The 27,630-nt window shown below is 49.0% G+C and overlaps 1 protein-coding gene across 1 annotated transcript in view; it reads right to left on the bottom strand.

Moving 5' to 3' along the window:
- c9 (complement component 9) overlaps nt 1–20,661 on the bottom strand; it is a 51,930-nt gene extending 31,269 nt beyond the window's left edge. The window contains 5 exon segments of the mRNA XM_072593069.1: nt 533–671; nt 4,339–4,480; nt 8,636–8,780; nt 9,576–9,702; nt 20,531–20,661. Of these exon segments, the coding sequence (XP_072449170.1) occupies nt 533–671; nt 4,339–4,480; nt 8,636–8,780; nt 9,576–9,702; nt 20,531–20,616 (639 nt within the window). The 5' untranslated portion in view covers nt 20,617–20,661.
- Nucleotides 20,662–27,630: the final 6,969 nt, after the last annotated feature.

Here is a 27,630-nt window from a genome sequence, read left to right as displayed (position 1 = left end):
TCATAACAAGATTATTCACCTTGTCCCATTCCCCAGTGTCTCCCTGTAAACCCAGCAAAGGTCAATTCAGGTAAAGATCAAATCCGTGTTGAGAAAACACGAGGGGATTTTTCTCCCCTATACTCGGCCCCTGCTTCACAAAGCCCTCAAACCCCACTCCGTAGTCCGATGTCACCCAAGGACAGATGGCTTCACAAAGGCACCCTCCCCCCTCCCCTGTCAGTGTCTACATGGACCCCTCACCCCGCAGGGAGACTCCATTAATCCCTTTCACATGATAGACACACGGCAATCCCACTGAGGATAAAGCCATTCCTCATTTGTAACACGGCCTTCCCCACAGGTTCACTAATGCCCTTTAAGAAAAGACTCTGCCATTCTTACCTGGTCGGGCCTACATGTGACTCCAGACCCACAGCAATGTGGTTGACTGTTAACTGCCCCCTGGGCAATTAGGGATGGGGAGTAAATGTTGGCCTGGCCAGTGACACCCTCATCCTGTGAATGAATAAAAGAAACAGCTGACCCTTACCTGGAAGGAGAAAAAGCCAATATTCCATGGGATACGGAAACGAGTCCTCCTGTTGCTGTCAAAGGCATTTTCACATAGGCCATTGTAGAATCTGTTGTTGAATGGGCTTTTCCGCGGCTCCATCCCGAAGATGATCAGCCTAAAAAGGCAAGGCCCAACTTGGTCATTCAGCACCAATCAGCCCCTCCCTAGGTGCTAATGGCTGGCTCTCCTCCATTCCTGTCTCACCTCTCCTTCTTCTAGGTGGAAGTGGGTACTCCAGATGCGAGCGATTAGAGTCAAGACTAGAGTGGCGCTGGAAAAACACAACAGGTCAGGCAGCGTCCGAGCAGCGTCAGGAATTCCTGATGAAGGACTTTTGCTCGAAACGTCGATTTTCCTGCACCTTGGAAGCTGCCTGGCCTGCTGTGCTTTTCCAGCAACACTCTAATCTTGACTCTCCTATCCTTCTGTCTCCTCCCTCACTCCCTCTGTGGTCCTTTCATCCCTTCCTCAATCCACTCCGCCTTTCCTCTCTCTCTCTCTCTCTCTCTCTCTCTGTCCTTCCTCCCTTCCACTCTCCATCCCCTTCACATGAAGTCCTCTCTCTATTCAGATTGTTGCAGTATCTTTTTCTGAAAGAACATCCCTCCGTGTCACCCTCTCTTTCCAAACTGTCTTGTTTGCTCCCATTCCCCACTGGATGTGACAGGACTGCAAAGCTGCCATCTAATCCATTGGTTACCAAGACAGGTGGACATTGAAATCCTGTGTCCTTGCCACTCTCAGTGCTTCCCCCAAGTGTTGATCAATATGGAGGATACTGATTCGTCGGCCAAGGGAGGATGGTCTGTGGTAATCAGCAGGAGGTTTCCTTTCCCATGTTTAACCTGAAGCCATGAGACTTCACGGGTCCGGAGTCAGTGTTGAAGCCTTCCAGAGTAACTCCCTCCTGACTGTATCCCACTGTGCCACCCCCTCTCTGCTGGGTCTGTCCCGCCTGTGGGACGGTACATGCCCAGGGACGGTCTGCCCATCCGCCCGCCCGTCCGCCCGTCCGTCTGTCTGTCCGTCTGTCCATCCGTCCACCTGCCCGTCCGCCCACCTGTCCGTCTGCTTGTCTCTCTGCCTGTCTCTCTCTCTCTCTCTCTCTGTCTCTCACTCAAAGGACAAAATACATTCCAACACAGGAGCAGACCCTTCAGCCCATCAAGATTGCACTGACATGTGATGCCTTTTGAAACTAAAAGCCTGTCCTTATCCCTCTATTCCCAGCCTTTTCATATATCAGTCAAGATGTCTCTTAAAGATTGCTATTGTAGATGTACCTGCCTCTATCACCTCCTCTGGCAGAGTATTCCAGGCACTAACCACTCTCTGTGTAAAGAAACTTGCCTCACACATCTCCCTTAAACTACCCCCCCTCCCATTTACCTTAAAACTATGTCCCCAAGTAATTGACATTTCTACCCTGGGAAAAAGTCTCTGACTATCTGTTCTATTCATACCTCTCATAATTTTGTAAACATCGATCAGGTCTCCCCTCAGACTTCAACATTTAAGCGAAAAAGTTTGTCCAAACTCTCCTCATAGCTAATACACTTCAAACCAGGTAACATCCCGGTAAACTGTCTCTGTACCTTCTCCAGAGCTTACACATCCTTCTGCTCATGGGGCAACCAGACCGCATTTAATATTCCACATGTGGCCTCAAGAAAGTTCCCTACAGCTGCAACATGACTTGCCAAGTCTTATACTCAATGCCCTGACAGATGAAGACCAGCATGCCACATGCCTTCTTGACCAACTTAGCCACATGTGTGGCCACTTTCGGGGAAGTGTAGACCTGTATGCCCAGATCCCTCTGTATGTTAATGCTACAAAGGTTCTGCCATTTGCTGTGTACTTCCCTCCTGCATTAGACCTTCCAAAATGCATCACCTCGCATTTTTTCTGGTTAAACTCCATTTGCCATTTCTCTGCCCAATGCCCAGCCCATCCATATGCTGCTGTATCCTCCGACAATCCTTCTTATTGTCCACAGTTCCGACAATCTGTGTGTCATCCACAGATTTACTAATTACACCTAATGATTTATGTCCCTCTGTCTCTCTCTGTCTCTCTCTCTCTCTCTCTCTCTTTGTCTTCAGATTGCACTGGAGGGGGTGTAGAGGGGATTCACCAGGTTGATGCCTGGGATGGAGCAGGTTAGTGATGAAGAGAGGCTGGATAAGCTCAGGTTGTTTTCTTTGGAGCAGAGGAGGCTGAGGGGGGACCAGGTAGAGGTGTTTATGGTTATGAGGGCCATGGAGAATGTATATAAATGATATATATAAATGACTTGGATGAAAGTGTAGTTGGGTAGATTAGTAAGTTTGTAGATGATATAAAGATCAGTGCAGTGGTGGGTAGTGTAAGAGGTTATCAGAGGATACAGTGAGATGTCGATCAGTTGCACCTATGGGCAAAGAAATGACAGATGGAGTTTAATCCAGGTAAGTGTGAGGTGCTGCACTTTGGGAGATTAACTGTATACGTTTCCTTTACATTTGATGGCAGGACCCTGAACAGCATTGATGTACAAAGGGATCTTGAGGTCCAAGTCCATAGCTCCCTGAAAGTGGCCTCACAGGTAGATAGGGTGGTAAAGAAGGCGTATGGCATACTTGCCTTTATTGGCTGGGGAATTGAGTACAAGAGCCAGGATGTCATGTTGCAGATTTATTAGACTTTGGTTAGGGCACACTTGAAGTTTTGCGTTCAGTTCTGGTCGCCACATTACAGGGAGGATGTGGAGGCTTTGGAGAGGGTTCAGAAGAGGTTTACCAGGATGCTACCTGGACTAGAGGGTGTGAGCTGTAAGGAGAGGGTAGAATAACACGGGTTGTCTTCCTTGGAGCAGCGGAGGCTGAGGGGAGACCTGATAGAAGTCTATAAAATTATGAGAGGCATAGAATCTTTTCCCCTGATTTGAAATGTCTAATAAAAGGAGGCACACATTTAAGGTGAGAGGGGGAAAATTCAAAGGAGATGTGAGGGGCACGTTTTTTACCCAGAGGGCGGTAAGAGTCTGGAACATGCTGCTAGAGGTGGTGGTGGAAGCAGATATGATAGGGACTTTTAAGGGACTTCTAGATAAGCCCATGAATGTGGAGGGATATGGACCAAGAGCAGGCAGAAGGGATTAGTTTAATATGGCATCATGTTAAGCACAACATTGTGGATCAAAGGGCCCGTTCCTTTTCTGTTCTATTCTATGTTCTATTTTCTAATAACAAAGGACATCATTTTCCAGTGAAAGGCAGGAGATTTAGAAGGGATTTGAGGAAAGACATTTTTACCCAGAGGGTGGTGAGGGTCTGGAACACACTGCCTGGGTGGGGAGCTGAGGTGTGAAACCTCACAGTCTTTAATAAGCACAACATCCATGGCTTTGTGCCTAGTCTGGGCAAGTGGGACTCGTGTAGATAGTTTAGCACAGACTCAATGGGTGGAAGGGCCTCCTCTGTACTGCATGACTCTATGTTTGACTTCTCTCTCTCTTTCTGTGTCTCTCCTTCTCTCTCTCTCTCTCTCTCTCTCTCCTCTCTCCTCTCTCTGTCTCTCTCTGTCTCTCTCTGTCTCTTTCCATCTCTCTCTGTCTCTCTCTCTCTCTCTCTCTCCTCTCTCCTCTCTCTGTCTCTCTCCATCTCTCTCTGTCTCTCTCTGTCAGGACTGCCTGCCTTTCTGTGTGTAGCTCACAGTAGCCTGGCTGTTTTTGCGTGCCTCTCTCTCTCTCTCTCTCTGTGTCATGAGCCCTGGTGTATGGACACAGTGTTGTTCCTCACCCTGATCCTGCAGTGTGCCCTATTTCCAAAGGCTCCAAGACTTTGGCACAGGGGGATCTGAACGACTCACAGTCATCCTCATCGCTGAAATCACCACAGTCGTTATCTTCATTACACTTCAGCCTCCTTTGGATGCAGCGTCCTGCAGACAGAACAACACACAAATCACTGCTCCATACGTTCAGACAAACCGACAGTACAGACTGATTCAGAATGCAGCAGCCTCTATAATTTGGCTCTCTCAGATTACAACGGGATCTTGATCAGATGGGCCAATGGGCTGAGGAGTGGCAGATGGAGTTTAATTTAGATAAATGCGAGGTGCTGCATTTTGGAAAGGCAAATCAGGGCAGGACCTAGACACTTAATGGTAAGGTCCTAGGGAGTGTTACTGAACAAAGAGACCTTGGAGTGCAGGTTCATAGCTCCTTGAAAGTGGAGTCGCAGGTAGATAGGATAGTGAAGAAGGCGTTTGGTATGCTTTCCTTTATTGGTCAGAGTATTGAGTATAAGAGTTAGGGGGTCATGTTGTGGCTGTACAAGACATTGGTTAGGCCACTTTTGGAATACTGCATTCAATTCTAGTATCCCTGCTATAGGAAGGATGTTGTGAAATTTGAAAGGGTTCAGAAAAGATTGTTGCCGGGGTTGGGGGATTTGAGCTATAGGGAGAGGCTGAACAGGCTGGGGCTGTTTTCCCTGGAGTCAGAGGCTGAGGGGTGATCTTATAGAGGGGCATGGATAGGGTAAATAGGATTGAGGAGTCCAGAACTAGAGGACATAGGTTTAGGGTGAGAAGGGAAACATATAAAAAGCAACTTTTTCACACAGAGGGTGGTGCGTGTATGGAATGAGCTGCCAGAGGAAGTAGTGGAGGCTGGCACAATTATAGCATTTAAAAGGCATCTTGATGGGTATATGAATTAGAAAGGTTTGGAGGGATGTGGGCGAAGTGCTGACAAATGGGACTAGATTAACTTGGGATACTTGGTCGGCATGGATGAGTTGGACCAAAGGGTCTATTTCCTATACATGTCTGTGACTCTATGGAGCTGAAAAATGTGTTGCTGGAAAAGCGCAGCAGGTCAGGCAGCATCCAAGGAGCAGGAGTATCGACATTTCGGGCATAAGCCCTTCTTCAGGAATGTTTATGGCTCTATGGAGAAAAGTCTGGTTGCAATCTCCGAATCCACCTCTAGATGTCAGATGTGCCTTAACGTGGAGGAGCTGTTGTTGGACTCGGGTGGACAAAGTTAAAAAATCATACAACACCTGGTTATAGACCAACAGGTTCATTTGGAACAGGAGAATCGACGTTTCAAGCAAAGCCCTTCATCAGGAAAGGCCTTCATTCCTGATGAAGGTCTTATGCCCAAAACATCGATTCTTCTGCTCCTCGGATGCTGCCTGACCTGCTGTGCTTTTCCAGCACCACTCTAATCTAGGTTCTGATCTCCAACATCTGCAGTGCTCACTTTCTCCGGGTTTATTTGGAAGCACAAGTCCATCAACCACCTGATGAAGGAGCGACGCTCCAAAAGCTAGTGCTTCCAAATAAACCTGTTGGACTATAACCTGGTGTTGTGTGATTTTTAACTTGGTGTGTCTCAGTTATAGAGTCAAAGAGTCATCGAGGTTTACCACATTGAAAACAGCCAATGGACTCTGTGTCGGTCTAAAATAAGCAACAAATTATTCTTGTATCTTGGTCAGCTGTTGGCAGCATTGTTGTCCTTTCTCCACAGGTCGTGGTGCCACAATGTCTAACCAGAGGCCACAGTCGAAGGATACAGGGTAGACCAGCTGAGGAGAAATGTTTTCCCCCTGAGAGTGGGGGGGCCTGTGGGATTCTATGCTACAGGAAACGTTTGAGGGCGAGACATTGAATGTTCTCAAGGAGTTAGACACGGTCCTCAGGGCTAAAGGGATGGAAGGCTCTGAGGGAGAAAGCAGGAACAGCAGACTGAGTTGGGTGATCAGCCATGATCATAATGAACGGCAGAACAGCCTCGAGGGGCTAAATGGCCTCCTCCTGCTCCTATTCCCTATGTTTCTATGTTATAGTAAGAAATTATTCCTGTAAACAGTGAGGCAGTCTTACTACAGTAGAAATTGTTTTATCAACAGCACTCTTGATAAACCAACAAAAAAGAATCCCTCAAATACCATGAGATCTGAGTATTTATGTTGTAAGTCAAATATAACAGTGATGTGTATATCCCCTGCATTACATTGCTATTGCTTACTGTTGATGCTGTGAGGCTGCTGATGTCTCGAGGATTTGCTTGGTCAGCATTTACTGTCGTTATGTCTACCTCTTGATGATCCAGAATATTTGATCATTAGCATGCCCCTGGCCCCACAGGCCAGTTAATAAAAGGTTTGCTGTGTTTCATTATTTTGTGTGCTTATGAGGATCATTAAGGCTGTAATTGACTGTTTCATAGCCCAGATTTTACGTCAGTGTGACAGGAAACTGAAGACTCAGGATGTGACACCATCACAGCTGTTTGTGGGTCCCACACTCAACAGAAATATTAGTTAAGGTCACACCCCTTTATATCTCCAATGGCCAATCAGAGCACTGACAATTCCATAGCAACACTGCTGATTCTTAATGTGTAACGAGGCAGGTTTAATAAGAGCAAAAGCTCCCTTAGAAAACACTGACTATAACAGGGTGGAACTTAGTATTCAGTTTGAGAGTGACAAACGTTTGTCAGAAACAACTGTGCTAAACCTAAATAAGAGTAAATAAGTAGAAATGAGAGCACAACTGGCTGAAATAGACAGGGAAAGGACATTAGTGGAAAAAAATGGTTAAGGAGCCATGGCAAACCTTTGAAAAATAAAGTTTATGATTCAAAACTAAAGTACATCCCAGTGAGGAAGAAGGATCCTAGGAAGGGGATAAACCAACCAACCAATGGATATGTCAAATTGAGAAAACAAATGTGTCAACTGCAAGTGGTAAGCCAGAGGATTGGGATTTTAATAACCAAAAACAAACAAAAAATAATATGGAGGGAGAAAATGAACTTTGAGGGCAAACTTGCAAGTAACATCAAAGCAGACAGTAAGAGCTTCTTTAAATATATGAAATGGAAGAGTGAGGCTGCAATGAATTTAGGTTATTGAAATGAGGCTGGGTGAATCTGACAGGGAAGCCAGGAAATGGCGATGGAGTTGAATAAATACTTTAAATACAATAATTATCACTAATGGGGTTAAAGTCAATAACTCCCCTTCAGCTGATGATGTGCAACCTCAGATATAAAAAATTAGCTGCAGAGACCATGGTTATAATGGACAATTTGCCAAGAATCTTTCGATATTGGAGTTGACTCAGAGGATTTGAAAACCGATAAATGCAATGGCCCTTGTTCACAAAGGGAAGGAGATATAAAACAGGCTCATTAGCTTACTGGCCATGATTGGGAATCACTATTGGGTTATTAGGGTACCTTTACCTTTACTAGACTGATCCCGAGGATGGAGGGAGTGTTCTATAAGGGGAGGTTGAGGAGGTTGGGCCGGTGCTCATTGGGGTTTAGAAGGATGAGAGGTGGCCTTACTGAAACGTACAGGATTCTCAGGGGATGTGACAGGGGGAGATGTGGGAAGGTTGTTCCCCCTTGTGAGGGAGAGACTAGGACCAGAGGGAATCGTCTCAGAATAAGGGCTCACCCATTGAAGACATGGATGAGGAGGAATGCCTTCTCTCGGAGGGGAGTGAATCTGTGGGAGTCTTTCCCCCTGAGGGCTGTCGGGGCTGGGTCATTCAAGGCTGAGACAGAGAGAGTTTTAATCAGGAAGGGGATCGAGGGTGACGGGGAAATCTTGCAGATGCTGGAAACCTGAAACAAACCCACACACATACACCCACGTACACCCACACACACACACACACACACCCACCCACATACGCACCCACACACACACACTCAAACACACCCACACATCCACACACACACACACACACACACACAAACCCACATAAACACCCCCCACACACACACCCACACATTCTCACACACACACACACAAACCCACATAAACACCCCCCCCACACACACACCCACATACCCACACATCCACACACACACAAAAACTCTAAACATGTTCTCTCTCCCTCTCTCTCCCCCTCCATCTCTGTCTCCCTTCTGCCCCCTCTCCCTTTATTCCACTTTCTCACTACCCCTCCCTCTCTCTCTCCTCCTCCTTTCTCTCTCTCTCTCCCCCTCCTTCTCTCTGTCCCACACACACTAACACAGACATGGAGAAAAAAGCCAATTACCGTTTTCACATTGGAAGTTGTTTCCACAGTTGACTGGTGGCTCTTCACAGTTCCCAGTGAGTGGACAGGTTTCCTCAGTGGACAATATATCTGTACACGTCCTGCCCCCAAACTGCCCGAACCGGACAATCTTCCTGGATCGATACTGTACAGGAAACAGAGAACATTCAGATTGTCTGAAAGTACTTCAGGAATATTCTCCACATTAAAAGTGCTGCATAAATGCAAGTTGTTGTTATAAACACTAGCATCAAGGCACAGGAGTGAATTGCTTTGGGTTATTTCACAGCACCTTATAAGCCACTTCTGTCTGGAAGGACTATGACGGTGAATACATGGGAACACCACCCCCTGCAAGTTCCCCTCCAAGCCCCTCACCATCCTGACCTGGAAATATATCACCGTTCCTTCAGTGTCCCGGGGTCAGAATCCTGGAATTCCCTCCCTCAGGGCATTGTGGGTCACCCTACAGCACATGGACTGCAGCGGGTCAAGAAGGCAGCTCACCCCCTCAAGGGGCAACTAGGGACAGGCAGTAAATGTAACATGAACCAATGACCCTCACAGCTTGAGAATGAATTTATACACAAATCCAATGTGAGGTCCAGATTCATGTAGATAGCAGCATCTATTTATAGAATGGTACAGAATCCCCACAGTGTGGAAACAGGCCCTTCAGCCCAACCAGTCCACACCAACACTCCGAAGAGTAACCCACCCAGACCCATTCCCCCTACCCTATTACTCTACATTTACCCCTGACTAATGCACCTAGCCTACACATCCCTGAACACTATGGGCAATTTAGCATGGCCAATTCACCTAACCTGCACATCTTTGGACATGGGGAGAATGTGGAAACTCCGCACAGTCGGCTGATGTGGGAATCGAACCCGGGCCCCTGGTGCTGCAGGTTGTAAAGGCAATGGCTCTTTCTTACCCTCAGGCCTTGGCATGGCTGACAGGATGACCATTGACCCCAAGGTGAGAGTTCACAGGCGATTGCAGCAGGAGTATTCACGGCTCTCTTGGCTCTGCTCCAAGGGGGGTCATTGTCCACCGTAGCCCTGAATAATTTAAAGAAAGGAAAGGACCGTCAAGCGTCTGTTGGGATCTCTCCTACTGGGCCATCAGAGACTCCCGAAACCTGTACCGGGGCGATCATTACACTGACCGAGGAAACAAGATGAAGGGGCAGATCCCAGTCACCCCGGCAGAGCAGTGAGTTACCAAAGATGTGAGGAAATAATCAAGCTTAACTTCCAAGAGCGGATTGATTGGGAACACCCAGTGGTCCAGGGAAGATCAGCACAATGTGGTTACAGAGTCAGGGAATGAGTGGAGAGTGTAGCCGTGGGGTTTATAAGAAGCCTCTGGAGCATTTTTTTAAAGAGGTGGGGGATGAATATCACTAAAGAGGGTGAACTGCCAATCTATGGGAGGAATCAGTGAGGGGATCCTAAAAGGGAAGGCGCATTTGGAGAACTGTGCTCAGTTCTAGACATCTTACTGAGGGATGTTAAAGCCCTGGGCAGACTGTAAAGGAGACTTGACAGGATTGACAGGAGGAATGAGGGATTTTAGATGCAGGAAAAGATTAGAGAAATTGGGCTTATTCGCCTGAGAGCAGAAAAGATTTAAGAGCTGGTCTTATTGATTTGTTCAAAATTATCAACAATTTTGATGGGGTAAAGGAGGATTTTCTGCTGTTATTAGTTGGTATGTCAGGAACTAGGGGGTCACAACTTCAAGACTGTCAGCAAGAGAGCCAGAGAGTGAGATAAGCACAAACTACTTTACTCAATTGTTGGGATTTGGAATGTACTGTCTGGAGAGTGGTGGAGGCAAATCCATACGGGGTTTCAATAGAGAGCTGGAAATGTCATTTGAAACTGATTAATTAAGCAGGCTATGGGGTTAGGGGTGGAGAGTGCGGCTAACTGGGGGGATATGGGGTTAGGGGTGGAGAGTGGGACTAACTGAGGGGGCTATGGGGTTAGGGCTGGAGAGTGCGGCTAACTGTGGCGATATGGGGTTAGGGGTGGAGAGTGGGACTAACTGGAGGCGATGGGGTTAGGGATGGAGAGTGGAACTAACTGGGGGGATATGACGTTAGGGCTGGAGAGTGTGGCTAACTGGGGGGATATGAGGTTAGGGGTGGAGAGTGGGGCTAACTTGAGGCAATGGGGGTAGGGTGGAGAGTGGGGCTAACTGGGGGAAATGGGGTTAGGGGTGGAGAGTGGGACTAACTGGAGGCGATGGGGTTAGGGATGGAGAGTGGGGCTAACTGGAGGCGATGGGGGTGGGGTGGAGAGTGGGGCTAACTGGAGGCGATGGGGGTGGGGGTGGAGAGTTGGGCTAACTGAGGGCTATGGGGTTAGGGATGGAGAGTGGGGCTAACTGGGGGATATGGGTTTAGGGGTGGAGAGTGTCGATAACTGGGAGATATGGGGTTAGGGATGGAGATTGGGGCTAACTGGAGGGGCCTATGGGGTTGGGGTGGAGAGTGAGGCTAACTGGGTGGCTATGGGGTTAGGGGTGGAGAGTGAGGCTAACTGGAAGTGATGGGGTTAGGGGTGGAGAGTGGGGTTAATGGGAGGCAATGGGGTTAGGAGTGGAGAATTGGGCTAATTGTGGGCTATGGGGTTAGGGATAGAGAGTGGGACTAACTGGGGACTATGGGATTAAGAGTGGAGAGTGGGGCTAACTGGGGACTATGGGGTTAGGGGTGGAGAGTGGGGCTAACTGGACGTGCTATGGGGTTAGGGGTGGAGAGCTGGGCCAACTGGGGGAATTTGGGCTTAGGGATGGAGAGTGGGACTAACTGGGGGCTTTGGAGTTAGGGGTGGAGAGTGGGGTTAACTGGGGGGATATGGGGTTAGGGGTGGAGAATGGGGCTAACTGGGGACAATGGGGTTAGGGATGGAGAGTGGGGCTATTTAGAGGCGATAGGGATAGGAGTGGAGAGTAGGGCTGACTGGCGGATATAGAGTTGGGGTGGAGAATGCAACTAACTGGGGGAAATGGGGTTAGGGGTGGAAAGTGGGACTAACTAGAGGCGATGGGTTTAGGGGTGGAGAGTGGGATTAACTGGGGACTATGGGGTTAGGGATGGAGAGTGGGGATAACTGGGGGGGCTATGGGGTTAGGAGTGGGGATTGGGACTAACTGGGGGGGTTATGGGTTTAGGAATGGAGAGTGGGGCTAACTGAGGGGCTATGGGGTTAGGGGTGGAGAGCCGGGCCAACTGGGGGAATATGGGCTTAGGGATGGAGAGTGGGACTAACTGGGGGCTTTGGAGTTAGGGGTGGAGAGTGGGACTAACTCAGGGGACAATGGGGTTAGGGATGCAGAGTGGGGCTAACTTGGGAGTATGGGGTTAGGTGTGGAGAGTGGGGCTAACTGGGGCGTATGGGGTTACGGGTGGAGAGTGAGGTTAACTGGGAGGATATGGGGTTCAGGGTGGAGAGTGGGACTAACTGGGGACCATGGGGATGGGGGTAGAGAGTGCAGCTAAGTGGGGACTATTGGGTTAGGGGTGGAGAGTGGGGCTCACTGGGGGGATATCGGTTTAGGGGTGGAGATTGGGGCTAACTGGGGAGTATGGGGTTAGGGGTGGAGAGTGAGGCTAACTGGGGAGTATGGGGTTAGGGGTGGAGTGTGGGGCTAACTGGGAGGATATGGGGTTCAGGGTGGAGAGTGGGACTAACTGGGGACCATGGGGATGGGGGTAGAGAGTGCAGCTAAGTGGGGACTATTGGGTTAGGGGTGGAGAGTGGGGCTCACTGGGGGGATATCGGTTTAGGGGTGGAGATTGGGGCTAACTGCGGAGAATGGGGTTGGGGTGGAGAGTGGGACTAACTGGAATCAATGGGGGTGGGGTGGACAGTGGGGCTAACTCAGGATTATGGGGTTAGGGGTGGAGAGAGGGCTCACTGGGGGATATGGGGTTAGGTGTGGAGATTGGGGCTAACTGGGGACTATGGGTTTGGGGTGGAGATTGGGGCTAACTGGGGACTATAGGGCTACGGGTGAAGAGTGTGGCTAACTGGGGGATATGGGGTTAGGTGTGGAGAATGGGGCTAACTGGGGACTATGGGGCTAGGGGTGGAGATTGGGGCTAACTGGGGGGGTATGGGGTTAGGATGGAGACTCAGGCTAACTGGACACTATAGGGTATGGGGTGGAGATTGGGGCCAACTGGGGCCATATGGGGTAGTGGTGGAAAGTGGGGTCAACTGGGGGCTTTGGGGTTCGGGGTGGAGAGTGGTGCTAACTCGGGGGACAATGGGGTTAGGGATGGAGAGTGGAGCTAACTGGGGGTTATGGGGCTGGGGTGGAGATTGGGGCTAACTGGGGAGTATGGGGTTAGGGGTGGAGATTGGGGCTAACTGGGGACTATGGGGCTAGGGGTGGAGATTGGGGCTAACTGGGGACTATGGGGCTAGGGGTGGAGATTGGGGCTAACTGGGGGTTATGGGGCTGGGGTGGAGATTGGGGCTAACTGGGGAGTATGGGGTTAAGGGTGGAGAGTGGGGCTAACTGGGGCCTATGGGGTTAGGGGTGGAGAGTGGGGCTAACTGGGAGGATATGGGGTTAGGGGTGGAGAGTGGGGCTAACTGGGGACTACGGGGTTAGGGGTGGAGAGTGGGGCTAACTGGGGGATATGGGGTTAGGGGTGGAGAGTGGGGCTAACTGGGCACTATGGGGTTAGGGGTGGAGAGTGGGGCTAACTGGGCACTATGGGGTTATGGGTGGAGAGTGGGGCTAACTGGGGACTAAGCTGTTAGGGGTGGAGAGTGGGGCTAAATGGGGACTATGGGGTTTGGGTGGAGACTCGGGCTAACTGGGGACTATAGGGTATGGGGTGGAGATTGGGGACAACTGGGGCCATATGGGGTAGAGGTGGATAGTGGGGCCAACTGGTGCTATGGGGTTCGGGGTAGAGAGTGGTGCTAACTTGGGTGGCAATGGGGTTAGGGATGGAGAGTGGGGCTGACTGGGGCGTATGGGGATAGGGGTGAAGAGTGGGGCTAATTGGGGAGTACTGGGTTAGGGGTGGAGAGTGGGGCTAACTGGGGAGTATGTGGTTAGGCTTGGAGAGTGGGGTAACTGGGGAATATGAGGTTAGATTGGAGAGTGGGGCTAACTGGGGAGTATGGGATTAGGGGTGGAGAGTGGGCCTAACTGGGGAGTATGGGATTAGGGGTGGAGAGTGGGCCTAACTGGGTGTATGGGGTTCGGGATGGAGAGTGGGGCTAACTCAGGAGTATGGGGTTTGGGGTGGAGAGTGGGGCCAACTGGGGGGCTATGGTGTTAGGGGTGGTGAATGAGGCTATCTGGGGTCTATGGAGTTAGGGGTAGAGTGTGGGGCTAACTGGGAGGATATGGGGTTCAGGGTAGAGAGTGGGACTAACTGGGGACCATGGGGATGGGGGTAGAGAGTGCAGCTAAGTGGGGACTATGGGGTTAGGGGTGGAGAGTGGGGCTAAATGCAGGGCTATGGGGTTGGGGTGGAGTGTGGGACTAACTGGGGGGGCTATGGGGTTAGGGGTGGAGAGTGGGGCTAACTGATGGCTATGGAGTTAGGGGTGGAGAGTGGGGTAACTGGGTGCGATGGGGTTAGGATGGAGAGTGGGGCTAACTGTGGACTATGGGGTTAGGGTGGAGAGTGAGGCTAACGGGGGGCATATGGGGTTAGGGGTGGATACTGTGGGCTATGGGGTTAGGGGTGGAGAGTGGTACTAACTCGGGGGACTATGGGGTTAGGGATGGAGAGTGGGGCTAAATGGGAGGTATGGGGTTAGGGGTGGAGAGTGGGCCTAACTAGGGGCTATGGGGTTGGGGATGGAGAGTGGGGCTAACTGGGGAGTATTGGGTTAGGGGTGGAGAGTGGGACTAACTGGGGTGTATGGAGTTAGGGGTTGAAAGTGGGGCTAACTCGGGACTATGGGGCTAGGGGTGGAGAGTGGAGCTAACTGGGGAGTATGCGGTTAGGGATGGAGAGTGGGACTAACTGGGGACTATGGGGTTAGGTTGGAGATTGGGGCCAACTGGGGGCATATGGGGTTAGGGGTGGATAGTGTGGCCAACTGGGGGCTATGGGGTTAGGGGTGGAGAGTGGTGCTAACTCGGGGGACAATGGGGTTGGGATGCAGAGTGGGGCTAAATGGGGGCTATGGGGTTAGAGGTGGAGAGTGGGGCTAACTGGGGAGTATTGGGTTAGGGGTAGAGAGTGGGGCTAACTGAGGAGTATGGGGTTAGGGGTGGAGAGTGGGGCTAACTGAGGAGTATGGGGTTAGGGGTAGAGAGTGGGGCTAACTGGGGAGTATGGGGTTAGGGGTAGAGAGTGGGGCTAACTGGGGACTATGTGGTTCGGGGTGGAGAGTGGGGCTAACTGGGTGTATTGGGGTTGTGGGTGGAGAGTGGGGCTAACTGGGGGATATGGGGTTTGGGTGGAGAGTTGGGCTAACTGGGGAATATGGAGTTAGATTGGAGAGTGGGGCTAACTGGGGAGTATGGGGTGAGGGGTGGAGAGTGGGCCTAACTGGGTGTATGGGGTTTGTGATGGAGAGTGGGGCTAACCGGGGAGTATAGGGTTAGGGGTGGAGATTGGGGCTAACTGGGGAGTATGGGGTTAGGGGTAGAGAGTGAGGCTAACTGGGGAGTATGGGGTTAGGGGTGGAGAGTGGGGCTAACTGGGAAGTATGGGGTTGGGGTGGAGAGTTGGGCTAACTGGGGAGTATGGGGTTAGGGGTGCAGAGTGGGCCTAACTGGGGACTATGGGGTTAGAGGTGGAGATTGGGGCTAACTGGGGACTATGGGGCTACGGTTGGAGAGTGGGGCTAACTGGGGGACATGGGGTTAGATGTGGAGATTGGGGCTAACTGGGGACTATGGGTCTAGGAGTGGAGATTGGGGCTAACTGGGGGATATTGGGTTAGGGGTGGAGAGTGGGGCTAACTGGGGAATATAGGGTTGGGGTGGAGATTGGGGCTATCTGGGGAGTATGGGGTTAGGGTGGAGAGTGGGGCTTTCTGGGGACTATGGGGTTCAGGGTGGAGAGTGGGACTAACTGGGGACCATTGGGATGGGGGTAGAGAGTGCAGCTAAGTGGGGACTATCGGATTAGGGGTGGAGAGTGGGGCTCACTGGGGACTATGGGGTTAGGGATGGAGATTGGGGCTAAATGCAGGGCTATGGGGTTGGGGTGGAGAGTGGGGCTAACTGGGGGGGGACTATGCGGTTAGGGGTGGAAAGTGGGTCTAACTGGGGACTATGGGGTTAGGGGTGGAGAGTGGGGCTAACTGGGGAATATAGGGTTGGGGTGGAGATTGGGGCTAACTGGGCACTATGGGGTTAGGGGTGGAGAGTGGGGCTAACTGGGCACTATGGGGTTAGGGTGGAGAGTGGGGCTAACTGGGGACTATAGGGTATGGGGTGGAGATTGGGGCCAACTGGGGGCATATGGGGTTAGGGGTGAATGGTGGGGCCAACTTGGGGCTATGGCGTTCGGGGTGGAGAGTGGTGCTAACTCGGGGGACACTGGGGTTAGAGATGGAGAGTGGGGCTAACTGGGGAGTATTGGGTTAGGGGTGGAGAGTGGGGCTAACTGGGACTATGGGGTTAGGGGTGAAGATTGGGGCTAAATGGGGGATATGGGGTTAGGGTGGAGAGTGGGGCTAACTGGGCAATATGGGGTTATGGTGGAGAGTGGGGCTAACTGGGGACAATGCGGTTAGGGGTGGAGCGTGGGACTAAGTGGGGGGCTATGGGGTTAGGGTTGGTGAGTTAGGCTAACTGGGGGCTATGGAGTTAGGGGTAGAGTGTGGGGCTAACTGGGAGGATATGGGGTTCAGGGTGGAGAGTGGGACTAACTGGGGACCATTGGGATGGGGGTAGAGAGTGCAGCTAAGTGGGGACTATGGGGTTAGGGGTGGAGAGTGGGGCTCACTGGGGGGATATTGGTTTAGGGGTGGAGAGTGGGGCTAACTGGGGGGGGGGCTATGGGGTTAGGGGTGGAAAGTGGGTCTAACTGGGGACTATGGGGTTAGGGGTGGAGTGTGGGGCTAACTGGGGACTATAGGGTATGGGGTGGAAATTGGGTCCAACTGGTGGCAGATGGGGTTAGGGGTGGATAGCGGGGCCATCTGTGGGCTATGGGGTTAGGGGTGGAGAGTGGTGCTAACTCGCGGGACAATGGGGTTAGGGATGGAGAGTGGGGCTAACTGGGGGCTATGGGGTTAGGGGTGGAGAGTGGGGCTAACTGGGGAGTATTGGGTTAGGGGTGGAGAGTGGGACTAACTGGAGAGTATGGGGTTAGGGGTGGAGAGTGGGGCTAACTGGGGAGTATGGGGTTAGGGGTAGAGTGTGGGCCTAACTGGGGAGTATGGGGTTATGGGTAGAGTGTGGGCCTAACTGGGGAGTATGGGGTTGCAGGTGGAGATTGGGGCTAACTGGGGACTATGGGGCTATGGGTGGAGAGTGGGGCTAACTGGGGGATATGGGGTTAGGTGTGGAGATTGGGGCTAACTGGGGGCTACAGGGCTAGGGGTGGAGATTGGAGCTAACTCGGGAGTATGGGGTTAGGGATAGAAATTGGCACTAACTGGTGACTATGGGGTTCGGGGTGGTGAGTGGGGCTAACTGGGGACTATGGGATTAGGGCTGGAGAGTGGGGCTAACTGGGGAGTATGGGGTTGGGGTGGAGAGTGGGGATAACTGGGGACTATGGGTTTCGGGGTGGAGAGTGGGGCTAACTGGGGATTATTGGGTTGGGGTGGAGAGTGGGGGCATATGTGGTTAGGGGTGGATAGTGGGGCCTTGGAGAGTGGGGGCATATGTGGTTAGGGGTGGATACTGGGGGCTGTGTGGTTAGGGGTGGATAGTGGTGATGACTGAGGGGACTATGGGGTTAGGGGTGGAGAGTGGGGCTAACTGGGGGCTATGTGGTTGGGGTGGAGAGTGGGGCTTTCAGGAGCTGGGCTGAATGGCCTCCTCCTGTAACTGTAAAAACCTTTGTTTCTGTCTATCAGGGTAAGTGTTGATGTAAACATGAGAATGTGGAGGATATTTATCTGGGGAAGGACAGGAAGTTTTTAAAGTAGTGACGGTATTTAAGGGGGTTATGCAGAGGGTATGATGCTATTCAAAGGCAGAACTAGGTTGGAAGGAACGGGGGTATTTTTTACCATATTGCAGCACCTCCTCCAGTGGTCCCCAGCATCACAGAAACCAGTCTGCAACCAATTCAATTCGCTCCACGTGATAGCAAGAAATTGTTGGAGACACTGGACATTGCAAATGGCTACAGGCCCTGAGAACATTCTGGCAATAGTACTGAAGGCTTGTGCTCCCCTAGCCAAGCTGTTCCAGTCCAGTTACAACCCTGGCATCTACCCGACAATGTGAAAAATTGCCCAGGTATGTCCTGTACATAAAAAGCAGGACAAATCCAACCCCATCAGTCTACTCTCGATCCTCAATAACGTGATGGAAGGGGTCAGTAACAGAGCTATCAAGCAGCACCTGCTCAGCAATAACCTGCTCAGTGACGCCCAGTTTGGGATCCCCCAGGGTCACTCTGCTCCTGACCTCATTACAGCCTTGGGTCAAACATGGACAAGAGAGCTGAATTCCAGAGGGGAGGGGAGAGGGACAGCCCTTGGTATCAAGGCTGTATTCGTCCAAGTGTGGCATCAAGGAGCCCTGGCAAAACTGGAACCAATGGGTATCGGGGACAAACTCTCTGCTGGTTGGAGCCATCCCTGACACAGAGGAAAGTGGTTGTGGTTGTTGGAGGGTCAGTCATCTCAGCTCCAGGACAGCTCTGCAGGAGTCCCTCAGGGGAGTGTCCTAGACCCAACCATCTTCAGCTGCTTCAGCAATGACCTTCCCTCCATCACAAGGTCAGATATGGGAATGTTCATCGGTGATTGTACAATGTTCAGCATCATTCACAACCCCTCAGATACTGAAGCAATCCGTGTTCAAATGAACAAGATCTGGACAATATCCAGGCTTGGGCTGACAGGTGGCAAGTCGCATTCATGCCAAGCTTATGACCATCCCCAGTAAGAGACAATGCAACCAATAGCCCTTGACATTAGATTGTGCTTCTATCATTGAATCCCTTAGAATCAACAAACTGGTGCTTAACCTTGATCAGAAACTCAGCTGCACTTACCACATAAACTCAGCAGCTACGAGAGCAGGTCAGAGGTTAGGAATACTGCAGCGAGTAACTCCCCTCCTGACTCCCCAAAGCCTGTCCCACCATCTCCAAGACACAAGTCAGGAGTGTGATGGAATACTCCCCACTTGCCCTGGATGGGGGCAGCTCCAACAACACTCAAGAAACTCGACACCATCCAGGACAGAGTAGTCGCTTGATTGGCACCACATCCACAAACATCCCCTCCCTCCCCCACCGACGCTCAGTAGCAGCAGTGTGTACTCTCTACAAGATGTGCTGCAGAAATTCACCAAAGATCCTCAGGCAGCACCTTCCAAACCCATGACCACTTCCATCTAGAAGGACAAGGGCAGCAGGTACATGGGAACACCACCCCCTGCAAGTTCCCCTCCAAGTCCCTCACCATCCTGACTTGGAAATATATCGCTGTTCCTTCAGTGTCGCTGGGTCAGAATCCTGGAATTCCCTCCCTCAGGACATTGTGGGTCACCCTATAGCACATGGACTGCAGCGGGTCAAGAAGGCAGCTCACCCCCACCTTCACAAGGGGCAACTAGGGATGGGGAATAAATGCTGGCCAGTGACTGACATGTATGTTCCACGAATGATTTTAAAACCTGCTGGTGATGGTGTATAAAGACGGAGAAATTAAGTAGGTGTTTAAATAGGTCAGGGTATTTAGGAGGATGGGAGGTTTCGGGAGCAGCTGGATGTCTGCTTTTGTTTGTGGCAAAAACGTAGCCTGGCTGAATCTGGCACAGGTTTGGTGATCTCCCGTTGCTCAGGATTGGTGTCAACATAATTAAACCCCTTCAGCTCAATCCCGGTACTGAGCTCTGGAAAGCTGGTTTGTGATACAGAGTAATGCCAACAGCGTGGGTTCAATTCCTGTACGGGCTGAGGTTACCATGATGGGATTTCCTTCTCAACCTCTCCTCTTGCCTGGAGCATGGTGACCCTCAGGTTAAACCCACTGATGGTTGTCTCTCTCTCTCGAATGGGAGAGTGGTTCTCTGGGACTTTCATGAGTCTCCCTTTCATTGCGCTCAAGTGTATGTTTATAAATGTCATCATTGTAGGGGTCTCTGGAATTGATTCCACAGTTTTGGAATCAGGAATGAGTGAGGGAGGGGAGCAGGGGGCCACAGGATAGCGATCAGTTGCTGATCGGGACACCGTCATTCCCAGCATGAGACCTGTGTCAATCTCTGAGTGAACCTGATTGTCCTCCTGCTATCTCCCAGCGCCCCTCAAGAGGCAGAATTCTCATCTTGGAGACCTGAGCGCACACGCTAGGGGCCAACTTTTCCAATGCAGCATTCCCAATGCAACCTTCCCAGAGGCACTGAGGGAGAGCTGCTCTGTCAGGGATATCGATTTCCAGAGAAACTTTAAACCAAGATCCTGCCTGGATAGTTGGTCAAGGCTCCACAATGAGGGATATGTTGAGGAATAGCAGTGGAACGCTCCATCTTGACCTGGCCAATATTCAATATTCTTATTTGGCTTGACAGCTGGAATGCCGAGTTTCCAAAAAAAACTACATCCAAAAATATTTCATTGGCTTTATGGCACTTCAGGATGCTGTGATGGGTGCTATGCAAATGCAAGTTTGTCTTTCTTTTACTGTCCGGTTTAAAATCTGCTAACGCAAGGGGGTTTGAGAATTCTGATTCCAGTTGCTACACGCATGCACTTACCTTTCCTTGCCCTCCAAGGTAGACAGGAGTGTCACAGAGGAGACCAGGAAAGCGTAGAGGGGAATAAAGGTAGGAATTCCAGTCATTTTCTCCTAAACTCTGCTGATGTTGGATTGTCACATCTCCAGAGAACTTACAGCAAGAAGATTTAAATAGGACAAGTCTATCAATCATTGACGGAACACACTACTGAGGTCATTAACTCCGTGTTATCCACGCAGTTCACAGAAAAATAAACATCAGCTTCCACCAAGGGGCAGCTCTGTGGACACAGAATCAATCAGCAACTTGGGGATATTTGTGGAGTCCCCTTCTCCAGTGAGTTATAGAATCATAGAGATGTAGAGCACAGAAGCAGACCCTTCAGTCCAACTCATTCCATGCCGACCAGATATCCCAACCCAATCTAGTCCCATCTGCCAGTACCCGGCCCATATCCCTCCAAACCCTTCCTATTCATATACCCATCCAGGTGCCTTTTAAATGTTGTAATTATACCAGCTTCCACCACTTCCTCACCTCTTAGGACTTTTTTATAATTTTCTCCTCCCACCCTAAACCTTTGCCCTCTAGTTCTGGACTCTCTGACCCCAGTGAAAAGACTTTGTCTATTTACCCTATCCATGCCCCTCATGATTTTATAAACCTCTATAAGGTCACCCCTCAGCCTCCGACGCTCCAGGGTAAACAGCCCCAGCCTGTTCAGCCTCTCCCTACAGCTCAAATCCTCCAACCTTGGCAACATCCTTGTAAATCTTTTCTGAACCCTTTCAAGTTTCACACCATCTTTCCGATAGGAAGGAGACCAGAATCGCACACAATATTCCAACAGTGGCCTAACCAACGTTGTGTCATTGTCCACCACCATTCACAGGTGGATGTGGCAGGACTGCGGAGCTTAGATCTGACCCATTGCTTGTGGGATCACTTAGTTCTGTGGACCAAATAGTGGAGGAAGCACACAAGTGATTCAATGGTTTCCAACAGTGGGACAGTTACTAACCAGGGGGACACATATTAGCAAAGAATTAGAAAAGTGAGGAGGAAGTGAATGTATTATTTAATCATGGAGTCGTGAGAGTCTAAGATGCAATGTCTGAAAGTGTAAGTTGCTATGATACAGAGACAAGTCAGCAGAGCCAAAGCAACTTCTCTACGTCTGTATTTGCTAACATGGCAAAATTCAAACATTCGTGAACTTCAAAATTGACCTCAATGGTTCCTGACCAGATCTTTTGACTAACTAGTACCAGATTTTGTGAACAATAGATACCAGACTCCAGGTTTATAGTTTAAACAAAAGATTTAACAATTTATGAATAATGCAGTACTTTTGCAGAGCAAAGTTAAATCACATGCTAATCTAATTAATGTCTGATTTAAACCCCAATCTTTGACTCCGACACCGCTCTCCACTCTCACACAGTCAGACAGGCAAATAGACAAAAAGAAAGGATAAATTCCAAAGGAAAAACATCAGTGAGCTGTAACTGGACAGTTCACTGAAGCAAGATAAAAACAATAACTGCAGATGCTGGAAACCAAATTCTGGATTAGTGGTGCTGGAAGAGCACAGCAGTTCAGGCAGCATCCAACGAGCAGCGAAATCGACGTTTCGGGCAAAAGCCCTTCATCAGGAATACAATCTGTAATCTCACAGGCACGTGGGATTGTATTTTACCTGGCTCCTGAAGCCACCAATGAATACAGATAGCTTCTCGTAAACTCTCAGGAATATTCATTTAATTCTTACAACTGACAGTCTATTCTTTGAATTGATAATAAGTCAACAACCAGGGAGCAAGCAAACCTCCACCCTGTAGCTTTGGTAGCCAAAATCCTTCTGACCTAAATACAGATCAAAAACCAGTTCAAACTCTAATCTAAGGGGCAACAGAGAGGGTGGTGTGTGCCTGGACTGAGCTGCCAGAAGAAATGGTGGAGGCTAGTACAATTACAGCGTTTAAAAGGCAGCTGGATGGGTATATGAATAGGAAGGGTTCAGAGGGATATGGGTCAAGTGCTGGTAAATGGAACTAGATTCATTTAGGATATCTGGTTGGCATGGACGAGTTGGACTGAAGGGTCTGTTTCTGTGCCGTACATGTCTATGACACTGTGACTGCATGATTCTCTTTGTTCGACTGGCTGTCTCATTAGGAGGCCCCAGTTCACTTTCAGCAATTGCCCTTTCTCGAGTTGAAATGTCTACAGAGTACTTTTTAAACAAGAATCAACCTGCAATTAACTTTCAGGCCTGGCCTCATAAGAAATATCAATTTGCTTGTTCTCTTTTATTTAAAAAAAAATACAAACTGCTATGAAGAGAGGTTAGATTAGATTACTTACAGTGTGGAAACAGGCCCTTCGGCCCAACAAGTCCACACCGCCCCGCCGAAGCGTAACCCACCCATACCCCTACATCTACATCTAGATCTACCCCTTACCTAACACTACGGGCAATTTAGCATGGTCAATTCACCTGACCTGCACATCTTTGGAATGTGGGAGGAAACCCACACAGACACGGGGAGAACGTGCAAACTCCACACAGTCAGTCGCCTGAGGCGGGAATTGAACCCGGATCTCCGGCGCTGTGAGGCAGCAGTGCTAACCACTGTGCCACCGTGCCGCCCAGGTTGTGTAGATTAGGATTATTTTCTTTAGAAAGTTGGAGACTGAGAGGGGGGACCTGATTGTGGTCTACAAAATCGTGAGAGGTATAGACATGGTGTATAGTGAGAAGCTTTTGCCCAAAGTGGGGGACTCAATTACGAGGGGGTCACCAGTTCAGAGTGGGAGGGGAAACGTAGAAAGATCGTTAGGCAGAGGGTGGTGGATGCTTGGAACACATTGCCAGTGGAAGTGGTAGAGGTGGGCATGATAGTGTCATTTAAGATCTAGACAGATGCAAGAATGGGCAGGGAGCAGAGGGATTCACATCCTTAGAAAATAGGCAACAGGTTTAGGTAGAGGATCTGAATGGGCACAGGCTTGGAGGGCTGAAGGGCCTGTTCTTGTGCTGTAATGATCTTTGTTCTGTTTGTTCTTTGCTATTCACAGCTCAAAGGTCACCTTCGTGTCTTAGCACACGACTCACGGCTGTGAACCAAACATAATTACAAATTAATAAAGAAAAGGTCAGTGAGGGGTCTATCAAGGAAAAGTAGGTTGTTGTGAATACATAGGGCAGCACGCTGGAAACTGAGCCCACTGCGCCCAGAATTGTCACAAAGCTAAAGATTTTTAAAAGCACACAAAATTCCCAGTTTCCCTGCTTTCAAGATCCACTTTGATAGAAAGCATGGATCATGCAATAAGATTCTGGATTTATTACTAGTAATTAGATTCTAGCTATAGGTCAAGTTATAAATCATTATTTCACAGTATTAATGAAAACACTAATCCCCTTATAACACCCACCGTATACCTCCCAAATACACATACACAGGCAGAAATGGACAGAGTAAAATAACTTGTAGATTATTTTACAAACTGGAAAGACAGTTCATTTGGCATTGTTCCCAGGTTCTGATGTTAAGATGATCTTTAAGGCTCTTCTGTTGGCCAGTACTTCACTTCAGTTATCTTTCTCTGGATGCTTCCTTGGTATGAGACCCAAAGTGGCTGGTTCACTCACAAAAAGAGTCTCTGGTTTGTCACAGCTTACAAAAATGTTTGCAGGAAAAATAAAATGGCTTTCTTCAGGCTTAGACTAACCCTGATCTAGAGAAGAACTGAACACTTCTCTCTCTATCTTGTTTCCAACTCTAAGCTTTTCAGTTACTGGAGAAACAATAACGATTGTTGGCAGGCAAAAAGCTTTTGTTATTGATAACTGAACACTAGTCCATAGACCAGGCACACGTCTGTAGACCAGTCATTTGTCTGCAGACTAGTCAGCTACTTGCTGCTAACAAATGCCGCATCTATCCACCCCCTTGGCTCCACATCACCTGAAGCTCAAACAGCAATGTTCAAATGGTGTTTTACACAATGCCTTCTGCAATGGGAAGGACGCTACTGGCTTTTAAAACATATTTTTCATAAACAAAACAAAATTAAAATACATAGCCCTCACAAGGTGTAATAACTATCAGGAAAAAAAGTCAGATAAACACTTGTGGGGACAGAGCTGGGTTCCATCTCATGTTGGAAGAGTTTCACCAGAGAATGGTTTTGTCAAGTGTTTTTTAAAAAAAACATTTTATGAATCAAACCAGGACTGACATCACTTCCAGGAAGTGAACATGGGATGCCATGTGCCTCAGGAAATATGGAAGATAATCCTTCCCTTGGCTTTTATCACCTTTTCGAAGTTGATTGATTATAGTGCAATGTAGAACTCCACGTTTCCCCAGGTCATATGCCATCTACCAAGTTTTTTGCCTTCTTATTTAATGTGTCTCTGCAGACTCTATCATCCTCACCAGGTCCCTTCTCATCTATCTTTGTGTCATCCACACACTTGACTACAGTACATTCACTTCCCTCATCCCAGTCATTAATGATTTATTGTAAATCATTGTGGCCCCAGCACTGATCCCTGCGGCTCTCCCCTAGTTACAGATTGTCATTCTGAAAATGCCCCCCTTATCCCAACCCTCTGTTTTCTATCAGTTAGCCAATCCTCTATCCATGTTAATGTACTGTCCCCAACACCATGGGCTCTTATTTAGTTGCCTAATGTGTGGCACCTTATCGAACACCTTCTGAAAATCTCAAATCTATTACACCCACTGTTCCCCCTTCATCTATCCGGCTTGTTACCTCCTCAAAGAATTATAGTAAATCTGTCAGGTGTGATTTCCCCTTTGTGAACCCACGCTGACCCTACTTGCTCAGAGTCTGTAGTTTTGTTACATTCTTTATAACAGACTCGAACATTTTCCCAATGTCAAACATTATGTTCACTGGCCTCCAGTTACCTGTTCTGTTTTAAATAGTAGGTGTTACATTGACAATTTTTTTTTCAAAATCTAAGGCTTCCTGGAAGATGACTGCCACTTTCTGTGCAGCTATTTCCTTTAATATCTGAGCATACAGCACATCAGGTCCAGGGGATCTTAGTCCCATTATTTTCCTGAGCACCTTTCTCTTTAATGATAGTTATTGTATCTATTTACTCTCCCATGTTTACCCCTTGAATATGTATTTTTGATGGTATTATGTTTTCTTTTTGTTTATTCATAGGACAGGAGCATCGTTGGCTGACCAGCATTTATTGCCTTTTCCCAACTGCCCTTGAATTAAATAGCTCACTAAGGTCATTTCTGTGGTCAGTTAGGAGCTACATTGCTATGGGTCTGGAGTCACATGTAAGGCAGACCAGGTAAGGATGGCAGTTTCCTTCCCTTGTAGAACATTAGTGAACCAGATGGAGTTTCCCAACAATTGGCAATAATTTCACATTCATCAGGGGATACTTAATTCCAAATTTTGCTTGGTTAAATTCAAATTCCACCATCTGCCGTGGATTTGAAGTCCAGCTCCTCAGGACATTAGCTGAGTTTCTGTATTCATTGTCTGGTGATAATACCACGAGGCCATTGCCTCCCCTCTCACTGTGCAGACTGATGTAAAGTATTTCTTCAGCTCCTCTGCCATTTTCTGGGTCCCCATTGTTATTTCCCCAGCCTCAGTCTCTAAGAGATTTGTGTCAACTTGGGTTTCTCTCTTCCTTTGCAATTACTTCAAAGAAACTCTTCTTGTTGTCACAAAGCTGTTCCTTTTCTCAAGGAGACTATGTCCTTGGTTTTCTTCAGAGGGGTAATAAACCACTCTCAGTGCCGATCAGTCTGGTTTGGTACAGAGATTAAAAGGTATTGAGAGGCCTTTTTGTTTATATGTAAACAGATGAGACTTCAGGCCAAAGTGGTCATGTTGTGGAAGTGACCTGTATAATGAAAGCGGTGTGATCAGCTCTCAAGCTGAATGGTTTAGTTCAGTCCAGAACTAGTTGAGAGTTCAACAGTGCTCTCTCTCTCTCTCTCTCTCTCTCTTCCCCCCTGCACCCCCCCCCACATCCTGTAAGCATCTGCTCCATTCATTAATACTGGTTTCTAAGGGGGGGGGTTGCTTATTGAGATTTTGTGTGTATTTGGAACAGCATAATTAAGTTTACTTTGGATAGACTGAGTTCTGTAGGGGTTCTTTATTCTGTTCTTTGCATTTCATTGTGTAATTTGGTGAACAAATTTTTGTCTGTTTTTAACCTGGTAGTCAACCTCGGTAATTTACTCCGGGTAACTTTCACTGTACACTTACCAACACAAATTACAAAGTTATGGGCTGGGTTGCCTGCTAAAGAATGTTTTGAGCGCTCTGGCCTAGTCCAGCACATTGTTTGCCTTGATACTACTTGCAAGATTATCCTTAGTTCATTTTCTCCTTCTATTATTTTGTCATCTTTGCTGAGTTTAAAATCTTTCTCAAGCCCCTGCCCTACTCCTAACGTTTTTTTTTTCTGTGTACTACAATTCTGCTGCTGTTGATGGCCCACAGTACCTCATCAATGCCCAGTCTTGAGTCGCTAAACCTGTTTGAAGTCTGTCCCATTTAGCACGGTGATTAGTGCCACACAACACGATGGAGGGTATTCTCAATGTGAAGGTGGCACTTGATCTCCACAAGGACTGTGCGGTTGTCACTCTTACTGAAACTGTCACAGACAGATACATCTGTAGCCAGCAGATTAGTAACGATGAGGTAAGGTAGGTATTTTCCCATTTGTTGGTTCCCTCACCACTTGCTGCAGACCCAGTCTGGCAACTATGTCCTTTAGGACCTGACCAGCTCAATCAGTGGTGCTGCTGCCGAGCCCCTCTTGGTAATGGGCAGTGGTGCCTGCTTGCTGCATTAAAAGTTCAATGTTTCATTTTTGTGGGTGGCACGGTGGCTCAGTGGTTAGCACTGCTGCCTCACAGCGCCAGGGTCCCAGGTTCGATTCCAGCCTTGGGTGACTGTCTGTGTGGAGTTTGCACATTCTCTAATCTAAAAATCTCCCACCCAGATACATTAGATTTGGCCCAACCAGTCCACACCTAACCCTCTGAAGAGTAACCTACCCAGACCCATTTCCCTCTGACTAATGCACCGAA

This window comes from Chiloscyllium punctatum, chromosome 2 (assembly GCF_047496795.1).
Source record: "Chiloscyllium punctatum isolate Juve2018m chromosome 2, sChiPun1.3, whole genome shotgun sequence".
Lineage (NCBI taxonomy): Eukaryota > Metazoa > Chordata > Chondrichthyes > Orectolobiformes > Hemiscylliidae > Chiloscyllium > Chiloscyllium punctatum.
The sequence above is the reverse complement of the archived record's forward strand: the minus strand, read 5'-3'. Positions and strand labels throughout refer to the sequence as shown.